This window comes from Dipodomys ordii, unplaced genomic scaffold (genome assembly GCF_000151885.1).
Source record: "Dipodomys ordii isolate 6190 unplaced genomic scaffold, Dord_2.0 Scaffold20, whole genome shotgun sequence".
NCBI classification, from domain to species: Eukaryota; Metazoa; Chordata; class Mammalia; order Rodentia; family Heteromyidae; genus Dipodomys; species Dipodomys ordii.
This window is the reverse complement of record NW_012267236.1, coordinates 8192296-8208611: the sequence shown is the minus strand read 5'-3', so window position 1 is coordinate 8208611 and position 16316 is coordinate 8192296. Positions and strand designations below refer to the sequence as shown.

At 50.2% G+C, this 16316-nt stretch overlaps 1 protein-coding gene across 2 annotated transcripts; it reads left to right on the top strand.

Annotated features, from left to right (window-relative positions):
* Positions 1 to 1801: 1801 nt before the first annotated feature.
* Tmem214 (transmembrane protein 214) lies at positions 1802 to 10313 on the top strand. 2 transcript variants are annotated; one of them, XM_013013793.1, is made up of 17 exons: positions 1802 to 1961; positions 2833 to 3032; positions 3580 to 3730; positions 3966 to 4100; positions 4305 to 4387; positions 4790 to 4895; positions 4985 to 5066; positions 5319 to 5420; positions 6401 to 6542; positions 6926 to 7017; positions 7296 to 7344; positions 7512 to 7616; positions 7786 to 7903; positions 8540 to 8636; positions 8851 to 9019; positions 9155 to 9294; positions 9492 to 10313. In XM_013013793.1, the coding sequence occupies exons 1-17, from the start codon at positions 1817 to 1819 to the stop codon at positions 9616 to 9618; spliced, it is 2043 nt and encodes a 680-aa protein (XP_012869247.1). In that variant the 5' UTR covers positions 1802 to 1816; the 3' UTR covers positions 9619 to 10313. The 2 variants fall into 2 exon arrangements, with proteins under 2 accessions (XP_012869247.1, XP_012869248.1); XM_013013794.1 differs by lacking the exon at positions 1802 to 1961 and having other exon boundaries at positions 2940 to 3032; positions 3366 to 3730.
* Positions 10314 to 16316: the final 6003 nt, after the last annotated feature.

Sequence of the window (16316 nt, the reverse complement as noted above, 5' to 3'; positions counted from 1 at the left end):
ACCTTGATTCTATTCTGCCCATCAAGATGTGAGCCAGACTCCTCTTGTTCGGAACTCTAAGATAATAAATTTGTTTTGTTCTAAGCCTAATTAGCCTGTGATGATTTGTTATATAAGCAATAGAAAACTCATATAAAGATCAAATGATCTTACCCTTCTTTGTGCCCCTACACTGGACATCTACCTGACCTCTTAAACCAACATCTTCTGAGTCCCAAATTTCATGTGGGTACTTACCTAGGATTGCCTCAATAGCCAATGTTTAATTCTTCAAATAGCCAGAGCTTATGGATACAAAGTCACTTCTAATTTCTTTTATCCCCTACATGCCAAGTTATAATGGATAACTTTCCAGATTATTCCAGTAAGAACTAGAAAAGAGAAGTCCCTTCCTCATTCATCATGCCTGTCTCCATTGGGGAGCAGCCCCTGCTTTGCCTCTATGGAAAGCCATTTCTGTTTCTCTTCCCCAAACAGGGCGTCTCTGTGATCATACGTGAGACACAGCAGAGATCAAACAAAGAGGGGGCTTATTCTTGCCCTCTTAGTAGAGATGAACGAATGATCTGAGAAATTAATTATATTCCTTGACCCAAAAATCATTCCATCTCAGTTCCCTGAGGCAAAGCCAGTCATGGATGAAGGATGGTGCATATCCCCTGCCAAACTCATCCTTCCAACCAGTTTTTGTTCATTTCCAAAAATGAGTAGTTCATGCCACCTTCCCAGTAGCTTCCCAGGTCCTGGTGGATGAAGTCCAGATTTGGAAGGCAAGGCCCTTGTATGGGTTCAGTTTCCTTTCCAATTTCATCACCTCCAAAATCTCATAGCTTACTATCATACTACACCGCTTTCAGTTCTCCACTTCTAGGGCTTTGCTTAAATTAATACACCTATAGAATTCAAATGTTCTCTCCTCTCACCCTAATCCTCAAGCAATGAAAATGTTCCCTTTCCTCGAAATTTAACTTAACTGTTGTCTCCTTCAGAAAGCCTTCCTTAACTTTCTATCTGAGGACTTTATTAGTCCCTTAGCTGTGCATTCTCTTAAGAATTTGCACTCCAGGGATGTGGACATCTGAGCAGTAACCTGGCTGCAGGGTCTCCACAGTCTGGGACTGGCCACTTCCCTGCCACATCTGCAACTTGAGATGGACATTTAATGGCAGAAGCCAGCACCTGTTCTGTCACTGCTTGAAAGGGAAACCTGATCTGGCAATTCCAGACTTTTCTCTGCCTCTCATCAGAGAAATTCTGATCAGTGTTTTGGGCCTCTCCACTTCAGGCCCTCCCAAAGTCTGCCTGTTCCCTTCAATCCATACACTTTCGGGTTCTTTCTCAATAGATTAGATTTGTATTGCCCACTAAACCTAAAGTTTCATCATTAGCAACAGGATTGCTAGCACCTTTCTAGAAAGAAAGAACCATTTAAGCTTCAAACACTCTCCAGGTGAGAACTATTTCCAGCCCATTCTTTTCGCACCGTTGGAAAAGCAACAAAAATGGAAACGGATCTATCTCCAAGTCAGCCAGTAATGAGGACGGGTGCAGCAAGTACTGGGTCAAGGATTTTTGCAAGCTGCCCGCTTCCCCTCGGGGCTGTCCAAGCAGGAGTTGGGACTTGGGCTGAGCCGCTTAGCCCCAAGCCCCGCAGGGAACGCGGTGGGAAGACTACAAGTCCCAGGCTGCCTCGCGGTGACTGGCAAAAGAACTACAAGTCCCAGGCGGCCTCACGGCGGCAGCTAGAAGACGTGGCATTGCGCTGCGCCCGCGCCGACCGGAAAAACGGGAGGTGGCCGGGCGGAGGGCTGAAGCCATGGCAGCCACAGCGGCAGGTGGAGGGCGCTGGGAAGTGGTGAAGAAGAGCCGGCGGCCTAGGGCCGGCGGCGGTGGTCGAGGTGGCGGCGGGGACCGTCGGGCCCTCGGGGAGGCGAACGGAGTGTGGAAGTACGACCTGACCCGTGAGTACCGGCCGCCGCCCACCTGGGCCTGCGGGGCGGGACGGGCGTGGCGAGCAGCTCGCGATCCCGGTGCTCGCCTGGCCCCGCGAGGGCCTGCGTCTGCCGGCAGATTCCCCCGGCCACCTGGCAAATGGCGCACGGGGAGTGGCCGTCCTCTCCGCACACAAGGGTGGACTGAGCCCCAGCGAGGCGGACTCCTGGCCCAGGGTCGCGTGTCGGAGTGGACTGGGACTCAGGCTCCAGCTGCACGCCACCCTCCCAGCTGTCCGGGCCCTCGCCGGTCCCCGGGCTGAGCATCGGGCGGAGGCATGGTTTCTGGATCCTACACCACGCCTCTCAAGTAGCCCGCAGGCCGGGCCGGGACGGACAGTAACCCAGCGAAAGAACACACTCAGCACCCACCAGGAGTTAGTCCCAGTTGGCATATGTGCCCTCGGTGTCCCGAGGAGTGGAGAAAGTTTGCTACTTGTTGATTATAGGGTTGTCATGTGGGAATCAGGAGGAAATGGGGTGGAAATGGGGTGGAAAGCCTGCCCTCCCACACTAGCAGCCAGGCGCCAAAGAAGCCAGGTTTCTGTATCAGCGCCTCTGCGGATTCCCATACACTCTGAAATCTCTGATTTCAAAAAGAGAGGGAGAGTGGGGAAAACCCCACGAAACAACTTGTCCAGTCTGCAAGAGCCAGACTGTGGTGACTGAAAACAGCCACCAGGTGGCCACGGTGCTCCCGAGCAGCCCCCAAGCGAGAAGATGCCTTGACTTTTCTCCAGGCAGATGAATTATGTGCTGTTAGAGAAGGGGCCACTGTCCTTGCCAAGCTCTGGTGACTTCAGCTTTTCCTGTCACCCCCCTTTCTCTGTCTTCACCCCAGCTCCAATCCAGACCACCAGCACCCTTTACGAGCGAGGCTTTGAGAAAATCATGAAGCGGCAGAATAAGGAACAGGTTCCACCCCCTGCTGTGGAGCCTAAGAAACCAGCCAACAAGAAGCAGCCAAAGAAGGTGGCAACTCTGAACAACCAGAACCAGAAGCAGGGCCCCTTCCGTAGCCTGGAGGAGGCAATGAAAGCTGTGAGTGTTCCTAGACTCCAGGCATGGAAGGATCTGAAATTTGGGTACAGAGAAGGTGGGGGTGGGAAGTCAGGCAGGGGTGGGACCTGTGGGGTTTTGAACACTGAGTTGAGAGTGGCTCAGAAAAAGAAAGGCCAAGGGAACAAGAATGTTTGCACTTCAGATAGAAAACAAATGGGAAGTTTATATGGAAACACAGATGAATGAGAAGAAATTCTTGGAGGCACTAGGAAGGGGACAGGAAAGCTGGCTGTGGTTCCCTTTCTCACTGAAGCAGTGATCTTTCACATCCCATCTTGTCCTCTGGCTTTTTCCCCCTTGAACATGTGAAAGGCCTACCAGGAAGTTGAGATTAGCCTACTCAGCTGCACTGCCCCATACTTTCTCAAGATCTGGATGCAGCAGAACTGTGGCATTCAACATACCTCGGCTTAAGAACAGAAACCTGTGGTCCTTCCCACCCCCTCCATTCAGCCCCTTTCCCCAACCTCCCTCACTTCCCTTCCCCTCACTTATAACCCACCATTGAAGTATGTGTCCTTGGCAGCTAGATGTGGCAGCTCTGCAGAAGGAATTGGACAAGAGCCAGAGTGTGTTCACTGGGAACCCCTCCATATGGCTGAAGGACCTAGCCAGCTATCTCAACTACAAGCTCCAGGCCCCACGTAACGAGCCCACCCTGAGCCAGCACACACATGGTTAGTCACCCAACCTCTCTGCTCAGACAGGATCAAGGAAATTCTGAATGGGCTGTGCATTTTTAACAGCCCAGTGCCCCCCACCTGGTTTATGTGTGGCTATGTAAGTTGGCTGGGCCTTCTTGGGAGAGGGAGGATGTTAGCCTCAGCACAGGGACCTCTGCTTCCACTCAGGAGGCAGTGTTCTGAAGCTACCAGGGTCCCAAGCACTTATATAGAGCCCAACGGGCACCAGATTATCCCTACAGCCTGGTGAGCCCGGAGCTGCGTGGGATCATCCGAGGGCTCCTGACGAAGGCGGCAGGGTCTCTGGAGCTCTTTTTTGACCACTGTTTGTTCACCATGCTGCAAGAGCTGGATAAAACACCAGGTGAGGGGGAGACCTGTGAGCCGTAACCATCTGGTAGCCTGTTCCTTTTCTTCTGTATCCAACAGAGAAATGTACTAATTTTCACAGTCTTCTTGGACAGGGAGGAGGTTAGAACTCCTTGAGCTTGAGTGCTAGGATCACAACTATGAGAACAAGGAGATCGCCACAAATGGCAAGTAAGTCTGAGAACATGTGTCTCTTCAGGGGAGTCACTACATGGATACCGCATCTGTATCCAGGCCATTCTGCAGGATAGGCCCAAGATTGCCACCGCAAACCTGGCCAAGGTGAGCCCTGGGTGGGGATGTCAGGGCCAGAACTGGGGAGTCTGGGCAGAATCTGTAGACCTGGCTCCTTTGTGTGATGGTGAAAGACCCTGCAGCACAGGAATAACACAAGCTGGCCAGCACGTAATGTGTACCTGCTGGGAATATGCACGAGGCAGGTACTGCCATGACCCATACTTTATTGGTGGGATTGGAGAGAGACTGAGTGACTTTTTGGGGGTTGGTAAGCCAGTCCATGGCAGAAGCTGTGGGTGGGTGAGCTGTGCTCTGAAGCACTGCACTACACTGCCATAGCACACCATGTCACTCAGCGCTCCCTGCGCTCCCAGGTAACATCCCTCTTCCCATGGGGCAGGCTCTAGGGTATTTCTGATGCTATCTCAACCTGTCCTCCCCAACCAGTTCCTGGAATTGCTAAGATCCCACCAGAGCCGACCAACCAAATGCCTGACCATCATGTGGGCCATGGGGCAAGCAGGTTTTTCCAGTCTCACCGAGGGACTGAAAGGTAACAGAGAAGTAGGGCCAGAAGAGCTGGTCACTCGGTGTTTCCTGTGTATCAGCCTAAGGCTTCCTCTCTGACCTTTGTCTTGTCAGTGTGGCTGGGGATCATGCTGCCTGTGCTAGGAATCAAGTCTCTGTCTCCCTTTGCTATTGCGTACCTGGATCGCCTGTTCCTGTAAGTATGGGGAACAGTGAGGGAAGACCCAGGGTTTCCATAGAAGGCTGTTACAGCAGAATGGGATGTTATGAGCCTGGTCTCCCTCCATGGATGCGAGCTTCTCTCACCTCTGAGTGTGACGATGAGGAAGGAAAGAGAGCCATTAAGGACTAAGGGATAGGGTAGCATTTATGCCCTTTTTCTTAATGTTGGCTTAGCTGGGATCATGATTTAAAACAAAAACAAAAAACTTTTTTTCCTATCCCACAGGATGCACCCCAATCTTACCAAGGGCTTTGGCGTGATTGGCCCCAAGGATCTCTTCCCACTGTTGGACTTTGCCTATATGCCCAACAACTCCCTAACGCCCAGGTAGGGCTGCTCTAGGGGACACATGCGAGGAAAAGATCTCAGTGCAAGGTCAGGCCCAGGAATTTTATCCCCCTCCCTTCTGTTCCAGACACACTAGCTCTGAGAGTCACAACCTGGGAAGTTAAAGAATAGGAAGCTTGGGGCTGGGAAGGTGGCTCAGTGGTAGAGCACTTGCCTTGCATGCATGAGGCCCTGGGTTCGATTCCTCAGCACCACATAAGCAGGGGAAAAAAAGCCGGAAGTGGCATTGTAGCTCAAGTGGTAGAGCTCTAGCCTTGAGCTGAAGAGCTGAGGGACAGCGCCCAGGCCCAGAGTTCAGGCCCCACGACTGGACCAAAAAAAGAATGGGAAGCTTAGCCAGGCACTGGTAGTTCACGCCTGTAATCCTTGCTACTGAGGAGGCTGAGATCTGAGGATCACAGTTCAAAGCCAGTCTGGGCAGAAAGTCTGTGCAACTATTATCTCCAGCTAACTACCAGAAAACCAGAAATGGAGCTGTGGTTCAAAGTGGTAGAATATTAGCCTTAAGCAGAAAAGCCTAGGGACAGTGCCTGGGCCCTGAGTTCAAGCCCATGACTGACTAAAAAGAGAAAAAGAAGAAAATGGGAAGGAAGTAGAGCTGTGGCTCAAGTGGTAAAGTACTAGCCTTGGACAAAAGAGCTCAAGGATAGCACCCAGGCCCTTAGTTCAATCCCCATGAACAACAAAGACAAAATTAAAAAAAAAAAATGGGAAGCTTCAAGGGACTGGTGAACCCCTGAAATTGTATGGGCCCATCAGTGATTGGCATATGGTATTTTCTTAGGGAAAGGGTATATGGCTTTCTACGGGTTTTCCAGAGTCTGAGTAAAAAGAATTAGAGCCCTTACAAGGCCCTCAGTGATAGCTCCTCTACCAGGGTATCAGGGTATAGTCTCCCAAGCAGGCAAAACGGTCTCATGGCACAGCTCACCAGAGCCTGGCCCTTCTTACCTCCCTAGCCTGCAGGAGCAGCTGTGTCAGCTCTACCCCCGACTGAAGGTGCTAGCATTTGGAGCAAAGCCGGAATCTACCCTGCACACCTACTTCCCTTCTTTCCTGTCCAGAGCCACCCCTAGCTGTCCGGCTGGGATGAAGAAAGAGGTAAAGAATTGGTGGAGGCTTCTTTTCCTTGGCCGATCAGCTGTGGTGGGCCCTGCTTGCTGGCCAGGGTCCTGCCCATTTCCCTGGCATTTCTGCAAGGTGCTCTTGCAGCCGCCTTCCCTGCACCCTGTGCTCTGCCCTCACAAGCCTGGGTCTGGAAAGGCAGTGTATCAGGTGTGTGGGATCTCTGATGCTTTGTCATTTATGGATGCATGATTTTTGAGCCCTAGTCCGATGCCCCCTTGACAGTCTCAAAACTGTGAGTCCTGACACTATTTCTGCACTCTCTGGGTGGGTGTGTTACATAATGACCTCTCAGCACTCTTCCTCCACCAACCTGAGCCCCCAGCACATTCCACTCTCTCTTCTGTCCACCTGTGCAGCTTCTGAGCAGCCTGACCCAATGCCTGACTGTGGACCCCCTCAGCACCAGCGTCTGGAGGCAGCTGTACCCCAAGCACCTGTCACAGTCCAGGCATGTGGGGGTGGGGTTGCTTGCTTCTGACCCACATAGAAAAACTCCAGTTCGTGTTTCCATCCTGAGGCTGGCCTGGCCCTGTCCTGGAAGCAGAAGGGCAACACTGGTCATTGTTCTAGAGGCTCATGCTTCAACTTAAGTGGGAACTTTACCCTTGAGAGCTGCTTGGCAGTTTGGGGCAGTGGGACCGGCTTTCAGCCTGCAAGAGCCTCATAAACAGCAAGAAGGCCAGAGTGGGCTGCCTGACTAAAGGGCTGTGCTTTCTTCACCCACAGCCTGCTGCTGGAGCACCTGCTGAGGACCTGGGAGCAGATCCCCAAGAAGGTAAGGGCCTGGAAGGATGGGAGGCTGAGCCTCTTCTGGTGTCTGGGTTCCCTTTTGCCACTGCCCTACCTTTGCTGTGAACCTGGCATGGAACGTGAAATCGGGTAGAAGCAGGAGTCTCTCCCAGTCCAGATTTCCTATTCACAACCTAATGTGCTATTCTATAGGTGCGCAAGTCTTTGCAAGAAACCATTCAGTCCTTCAAGCTGACCAACCAGGAGCTGCTAAATAAGGGCAACCCGCATGCCGTCACCTGTGAAGCGGCCTGCAAGGTGCAGCATGTCTTGGCACACCCCAGGTTGGGTCTGGCTCAACCCCCATTACCTTATGTCTGATGTGTGGGCCTGACTCTCATCCTCAAGGCCTGGCTTGGGGTCTGAAGCAGGAAGCAAGGACCAGCCCTCTCCCCTCTAACCACTGTTTCTTCCCCCTGTCCTCCAGGGCTTGTTAGAGCAGGCACGGGGCCCTCAGCCGCCCTGGACCCGGCTGCTCCTGCTGCTGCTGGTCTTTGCTGTAGGTTTGCTGTGCCATGACTTGTGGTCACACAGGTCTTTCCAGGGTAAGCAGTGACTGGCAGAGCACACAGTGGTGGCCCACACAGCTAGACGTGGCACCCCGCACTCACTGCCCTGCAAAGCTCTCAACACTTCAGGGGGAAAAAACTTTGATGGATTTTTCTATCTGTAGACATAACATTTCCATCACTTTGGCTGGTACCGTGCACCATGGAAGTGGTAACACATTTATGCGCCTGGCTCTGCTCATACAACTTAGGAGGCTAAGATCTGAAGTTCCTGGTTTGAAGCCAGCCCAGGCAGAGAGAGAGAGAGACACACACACACGCACACGCACACACACACACACACACACACACGGTTGCATATTTATAACATCATCTGAGTGGGTGTTATGTCCTTTAAACTCCAGAGGAAATTGAAGATTTAAAATAGCTTAGTATTAGAGCTAGTAAATGGAAGAGCAGACTTTCAGACCTGAGGCTTTCTAAGTTGTATGGTTTGGGTCCAATTTGCTGTCCTGTTCCTCCTGATTACCTGGCACAGCCCTGCAGGCCTGTGTGCTGTCCTCTGAGCCTGTTCCAGTCAGCCTGGAGCTGGCCCTGCAACCTGAGAACTCAATGGTGTCTCCCCAAGTCCCTGCCCCCCCCCCTCCCAGCTCACAGAGCTTCTTTACTCAGCCTCCCTCAGCGGTCAGTTGCTTCAGTCGTCTGGTGTCGTGCCTGCTGGCCAGCAAGTGTGTACCAAACTCTACTCCTACAGCCTCCAAGGCTACAGGTGAGCTGCTCCCAGGTAGAGAAGGAGAGCCAGGGTGTGAAAGAGAGAAGGCTTGGGGCTCAGGGTGGGGCTGGTGGACAGGGTGGATGTAGACATCAGGAGGGACTTGTGGTTTTCTTTTCCCTTCCTGTTCCCTTCCCTGGCTATGCTTTGAGAGCCAGGCTAGCCAGAGGAAACTTAGAGCTTGCCCTTCTCCCCTCCACCTCTTCCACAGCTGGCTAGAGGAGACATTGCCGGCCTGCAGCTCCTACCTGCTTACCATGCTTCAGCCCAGCTTGCAGCTAGCCTGGGCTCACACCAATGCCACACTCAGCTTCCTTTCTGCCCATTGTGCTTCTCACCTTTCCTGGTTTGGTGACAGTTTCACTGGTCTCTCCCAGAGGGTAAGCTGGACAGGGTGCCAGTCCTACAAGAGGCAGAGTTCTTGGGAAGGGGCAGTGGTAGGGAGCTGGGGAGAGTCGTTCAGGACCTAGGTTGGCTGCATTGGGTGCTCTGACCAGACATTCCTTGCGGTCCAGCTCCCTGATGTCCTGTACCAGCTGTGCCAGTCTCTGAGGGAGCTGATACTATTCCTCTACCAGAGCGTGCTACTGCCAGTGTGGCATCTACTGCTGTCAGCCCTGGCCCAGGCCCAGGAGCACTGCCACAAGGCGTGCAGGTAGGACCCCGCCACCCCATGGCCCCACTCCCAGCCCCCAGGGATTAGGCAGCCCTGTTGAGTCTGTCACATTTCCCCACCCCTTGTTCACTCTCGGCTACTCGGGGATGAAGGTTGTGGGTCAGCATTGTAGTCCTGTGAGTTGATGCAGCCACACACACATTTCCTGACTTCAAAATGTTCTCCTTCTCTCCCAGAGGTGAGGTGACCTGGGACTGTGTGAAGACACAGGTTGGTGAGGCTGCCCGCTGGACCTGGCTCTTCCTACAGGACATCACAGGGGCTTTCCTGGACTGGGCACTCACCGTGATATCCCAACAATAAGCCCTGTCTCCCTGGCCACTAGTTTCCTTCCTGGGCAGGCCATCTGAGACTACTGCAGCACAGAGGGTGGCGGCTCTTTATTGGTGCCCGAGTCCCATCTCCTAGGCAAGGGGCCAGTTTCCTCTGCCCCAGCTGTCTCATCTTCAGGGGTCCAGGCCACGGGTCTGCAGCCCCTTGCCCTCAGGACCACTGGACACCTAGGGACCTGGTTGCACAGGTCTCAGCCTCCTCTCAGCTGCTCTCCTGACCTTCCTTTCCACTTCCATCTAAATCCTAATGCTCCAACAGCTCATCTCCAAAGATGGGGCTCCTGGCGAGTTCAGCGGCCTCCTCTTGGTCACAACATTAGCTACAGTGACAAAGGGCAAAGACCTCAGAAGGATTCTGTACCACCATGGGCAGCAGCAGCTACACCTCTTCCCAGCTACCTTGGTGGACATGGGGGAATGCCTGTCACCTCAGAACGCCCAGAATAAGCCCTCTGAGGCCCCTCACCATCTCCTCCAGTTGTGTCCTCCTTCCTCAGCCCTGCCCCCTCTCAGTGCTGAGGACTCTGCCTTGGCTTAGCATCTCCACTGCCCAGCCCACTCTCAGCCGGGAGCCAGAGAACCTTCCACCAGCCTGCTGACAAGGGAGTCAGCATAGGGCTCCCAGGGGTGCCTACCAGGTGGAATAAAGGACACATTGGATTTCTAGCTTTCCTGTCCACATCCACGTACAGATTTCCCAAATATATGGGGCAGAACAACAAAGTAGCCAGCCTCTGCCTGGGGTCTTGTGGCTACCGGCTATATCGATGTCAGGGAAAGCCTGCATCCATCATTCAAAACTTGCTCCACTACTTTTATCGTCTGACTAGTCATGGTGATTCCTGTCCCTTAATTTGCTTCCATAGCCTGCGTGTTTATGACTAGAAATGTGAGGTGTGGGAGTGGCGGGGGTCTTCTAGTCCTGTGCCTGCCAAGACCTTCATTGATTGATTTTGTAAGGCAGTGGGTGAAAGATTTAAAACTCCAAAGACAGGACAGGATTTGGTTCCAAACAAAGCCGAAGCTGCCATTTCAGTTACCCCCCAACACACACCAGTTTCCGCAAATGGTCCCCTAAGAAATTCCCGGCTTCGGGGCTGGGAAGTTGGCTCAGTGGTAGAGCGCTTGCCTTGCATGCATGAGGCCCTGGGTTCGATTCCTCAGCACCACATAAGCAAAAGGAAAAAAGCCAGAAGTGGCGCTGTGGCTCAGGTGGTGAAGCGCTAGCCTTGAGCTGAAGAGCTGAGGGACAGCACCCAGACCCAGAGTTCAGGCCCCACGACCGGACCCCCCCCCAAAAAAAACAACAAATTCCCGGCTTCTCCAGGCAGCAAGAGAGTATAAAATAGCATGTGTAAAAACATCTCAACCCAAGGGAAGTTGTGACCACTACAGCATCTCACACTGTATCTCTCATAAGTAAACCACTTTCATTCTGCAGACCCTTTCTCATCTAGTGGCAGGTAACTGATTATTTTCTTCCCCAGAAGAGGAATCCTGCATGGCAAAGAAAGAGTCAAAGTGTCCCAGGACATGGTTCATTTCTTCTGTTAACTATCAGGCAAAAGGGTTCAGCTCTTCCCTAAGAGTATTGAATAGGTGAGTCTAGGTGGGAAGCAGCATGGGACAGGTAAGACACTTGTCCCAAGAAAAGTCCACAGCAGCAAGGCTGAATTTTTTGGTCCAACAACTGGGAATACCACAGGCTCCTAACAGGAAGTGGATCTGATCTGATCTTGTGTCTGTAATTCCAACACTAGAGTACTTGTGGATAATACTTCCCTTCAGCTTAGGCTCATTGGGATCTCCACAACCTCTTGAGGTAATAAGTTTACCTTAATTGGCTTTTTGAGATAGCATCTCCCAGTGTATCCCAGGCTGGTCTCAAGCCTCAAACTCACTGACCTAAGTGCTGGGACTATAGCATTATCACACCAGGCTCAATAGTTTTGTTGGGTTTTTTTTTTTGACCTAATATTGAGATTGTCCACATTTTTTCCTGTCAGTAGTCCAGCACTGCACCTGCTCTCCATTAAAGCAAAACCAGACATCCAGACGTTGCGTTTTTACATAACTGTCAACAAGTGGAGAATCCAAGCTGAGCTAGTAAATTAAACCAATATGAGCCCCCTGAGTATTCCAGGGTGTGGGATGAGCAACACTAAGTCTGGCCGTGCTACTGAGAATAGAAGGAAGCCATCACCTCAGACGTCTGGAAGCTGTAACTGCTGCTCATACACAGCTGAAGTTCCACACATAAGTTTCGGATGACAGAAGGGCTGATTGAGTATGGGTGCTTACCACAATTCTCATGAAAACCTGAAAATAGATATGCTTTTTCCCTGTGTCAGTACTGGGTACAAGAGCTTAACTGGCCTGGCACACTCTCTTAGCTTTTATGCTCAAGACTGGCACTCAACCACTTGAGCCACACCTCCAGTCCAGCTTTTTCGTGGTTCCTAGAGTCACAAATTTGCCTGTCCAGGCTGGCTTCAGACCTGGGTCTTCTGATCTCAGCCTACTGAGTAGCTAGGATTGCAAGTGTGAGCTACTGCCCAGCTTAATAACTCATTATTGTTATTAAAGTGATGTACAGAGAGGTCCTTCCTAACCTATATTTCCACATGTCAAAGCAAGCCTCCATTTCCTTTACATCTTTGTGTCCCCACTGTCGGTATCAGAGCAGGGCAGTCTGATGGTACTTGGTATATAACAGTATTGCAGGACTTAGCCCTGTGGCATTGCTATCCATGCTCAAAATGCCACCACCCTTAAATACACCGTGTTTATGGTCATAGGCCTGTCCTCTCTACCCTATTACAGAAGGTCCAGTTAGCAATGATAACGTTTGTGTGGTCAGGTAACACTTGAGCATCTTAATGTCTAACTACCCAAAAGAGTTGGGATTTACATGGGTGCTTAAAATGATCTATAAAGTTTAGAGTTTCTGTTCCTACAGGGACACAGGGCCTTGCATTTTTCCCGTGTCGTATTCCGCTTTCACTGGCCATTCTCATTGCCTTACATTTGAAGCATAAGGAATGGAATCTGAAGAGAGGTTCCACCATTCAGGGCATAAGTAGATATTAATAGAACATTGAATATCCTGTGTAAGTAAAAAGGCATTTACTTCCAATGTGTTCTTGGAGGAACATGAGTCTCATTCTTTTACTATGTTAGCACATCAGTTATTACTTTTTAATAGGCTTACTTTTTAGAGCAGTTGCAAGTTCAAGTCAAAATAGAACAAAAGTAGGAGCTTCCACATATTCTACACACACACACACACAACCTCTCCATCAACATTCTTTATTGTAGGACGTGCATGTATTTAGCAAACTTACAGTAACTCAGTTACTACCTAGCATCCATACTTATCAAAGGCTTGCTATTTGTTTCACATACGACTGATCAGGAGTTGCCTAGTGACATGCACCCACCACTCTCGAGAAGGGTTTCTCTGTCCTAGATTCCCTCCTGCCAGTGCCATGGGCAGCTACTAGTCTTTTTGCTGTTTCTGGACTTCTGTCTTTCTCACAGTGCCCTGGCATTGATCACTTTTTTAAAATTTTGTTTGTGCATGTGTTTGTATGCATATGTGTGCTGGTTCTGGGATTTGAATGTAGGGCCTGGGTGCTGACCCTGAGCTTTCTTGCTCAAGGCTGGAGCTCTACTACTTGAATCACAGCTCCACCCCCTGACTTTCTGGTGGTTAATAAGAGATAGGGGGGTCGCATGAACTTGCTTGTTCAGGCTGGCTTCAAACTGCCATCCTTGGATCTCAGCCTCCTGAATAGCTAGGATGACAAGTATGAGCCGCTAACACACAGCTACACCATGTATTTTGAGGTGCATCTTTTCAACCACAGAATAGGTTCTAAACATGAGAGCTGAGAGAACTTCAGATGAGGTGAAATTAGAACAGAATTCAGAAGCCATATTGGAATTGGAAAGCATAACTGAAAAAAAAATTTTTTTGCCAGTCCTGCGGCTTGAATTCAGGGCCTGGGCTCTGTCCCTAAGCCTTTCTGTGCTTTAAGGCTAGCACTCTACCATTTGAGCCACAGCACCACTTCTGGCTTTTCTGTTTATATGGTACTGATGAATCGAACCCAGGAACCCAGGGCTTCATACATGCTAGGCCAGCACTCTACCACTAAACCACATTTCCAGCCCTGAAGGTTTTTTTTTTTCTTTTTTCTTTTTGTTGGTTGTGGGGCTTCAGATCTGGGCCTGGGCGCTGTCCCTCAGCTCTTCAGCTAAAGGCTAATGCTCTACCACTTGAGCCACAGTGCCACTTCCAGTTTTTCTGGAGGTATATTGGAGACAGGAGTTTCACTTTCCTGCCCGGGCTAGCTTTGAACCAAGATCCTCAGATCTCAGCCTCCTGAAAAGCTAGGATTACAGGTGTGAGCCACTGGCACCTGGCTCTTGAAAACTTCTTAAGTGATCATTTTCCATCTCCATGTTAGACCACATACTTCATGCTTTCTGGAATCACGTTAGACCACATAGTCCTGCTTGCTGGGCGGGCCACAGCCACTTCTCTTGGTGCTCTGTTATCTGCCCACTGTGGGGGACCTGTGGCATGAGGGTCTTTACCCAGAGACACAATGCGCTTGTGCGAGGATCTGTCAGCGCTAAAATGGAGTCAAAATTTTGACATAGGAATATTTTTGAAGGAAAGCAATGTGGTTTACTCTTGGCCATGGGGGCACTAGGAGTAAAGCTATGGGAGAAAAGTTTTGTCTCCACATTTGGTGAGAAGAGCCCCTAGAAGCTTCTGGCTAGAGAGACACTCACTGACCATCACTGAAGCTGGTGGTTCTGAAGTGCCTGGGGGGGGGGGGTGTAGCTGGGTGGGTCTGCTGTCCCCGCAGCCTCCTGGGGCAGTCTAATCTACTGGCTCACACAGTGTGCTCCAGGACTCTCGAGAGCCTTAAGACCTGTTGGGGACTTCTGAGAATTCAGAATTGTTTCGTAATAATTCTGAGATGTCATTTGCTTTTGTTACTGGGTTGACATGGACACACCTTAGAAATCTAGCATAAAAGGAAGTAGAATTGCTAGTTCCTGAGCATGGTCAAACACTGGTATTCAAGTCCACACCAGCTATGTTGTCACTATATTCTTCCTGTTATGTCTCCACCAGAGGTGGTTATCTGGAAAGGGTATCAAAATACTGTTTTCCTTTCCAACTACTTATCTGTGTGAAACCAGACTTGCTTCTAAATCCTCAACTAATGAAATCAATAACAGATTCAAGGGGGCTGGGAAGGTGGCTCAATGGTAGAGTGCTTGCCTTGCATGCATGAGGCCCTGGGTTTGATTCCTCAGCACCACATAAGCAGAGAAAGCCAGAGGTGGCGCTGTAGCCCAAGTGATAGAGCACTAGCCTTGAGCTGAAGAGCTGAGAAACAGAGACAGGCCTAGAGTTCTAAATAAATAAATAAGTAACTGATTCAATACAGAAGATATATTGTTTTCAGTGAGATCAGAAATTCTTTTTTTTTTTTGGGGGGGGGGTCCGGTCGTGGGGCCTGAACTCTGGGCCTGGGTGCTGTTCCTCACCACTAGAGCCACAGCGCCGCTTCCGGCTTTTTTCTTTTTGCTCATGTGGTGCTGAGCAATCGAGCCCAGGGCCTCATGCATGCAAGGCAAGCGCTCTACCACTGAGCCACCTTCCCAGCCCCGAGATCAGAAATTCTTTAATGTAAAAAATGCCACTTTCATTTAAACATGTTTAAACTATGCTAATAAATATGAATATTCATTGTTGTTAATTCATAAATGATTTATTTTTCTCATTTAATTTCTAATATGGTCATTATTTGTAGATATAATACGCATGCCCATAGCTCTTTGCTTTATTTCTTGCACTGGCACTAGGGCTTGAATTCAGGGCCTGGGTGCGGTCCCTAAGCTTCACTTTGCTCAAGGCTAATTGTCTACCATTTGAGCCACAGCTCCACTTCAGCTTTAACAGCTGTTTATTTGGAGATAAGAGTCTCACAGACTTTTCTGCCTGGGCTGGATTCAAATTGCAATCCTCAGATCTCAGCTTCCTGAGTGAGCTACCAGAACCCACTTCCAAACTTTTTTTTTTTTTTTAACTGAGAGGGGGCTAAGAAAGTGGCTTAAAGGTAGGGTGCTCACCTAGCATACATGAAGCCCTGGGTCCGATTCCTCAGTACCACAGAAAAAGGCAGAAGTGGCACTGTGGCTCAAATGGTAGAGTGCTAGCCTTGAACAAAAAGAAGCTCAGGGACAGTGCCCAGGCCCTGAATTCAAGCTCTAGGACTGACAGAAAAAGAAAAAAAAATTACTGAGAGGGTGGTAAATTAGCTGGATATAAAATACAAAACAAAGCTAGGTGTAGTGGCACATGCCTGTAATCAAGTAGATAAGTAAAAGAATTCAGAATGTGAAGCCAGCCTGGGCTACATAGTAGGATCCTGTCAAGAAAGGAACAAAAAGCTGGGTGCTGGTGGCTCACACCTGTAATCTAGCTACTCAGGAGGCTGAGATCTGAGGATCAAAGTTCAAAGCCAGCTCAGGCAGGAAAGTCCTTGACTCTTTTTTTTTTTGGGTCCGGTCATGGGGCCTGAACTCTGGGCCTGGGCGCTGTCCCTCAGCTCTTCAGCTCAAGGCTAGCGCTCTACCACTTGA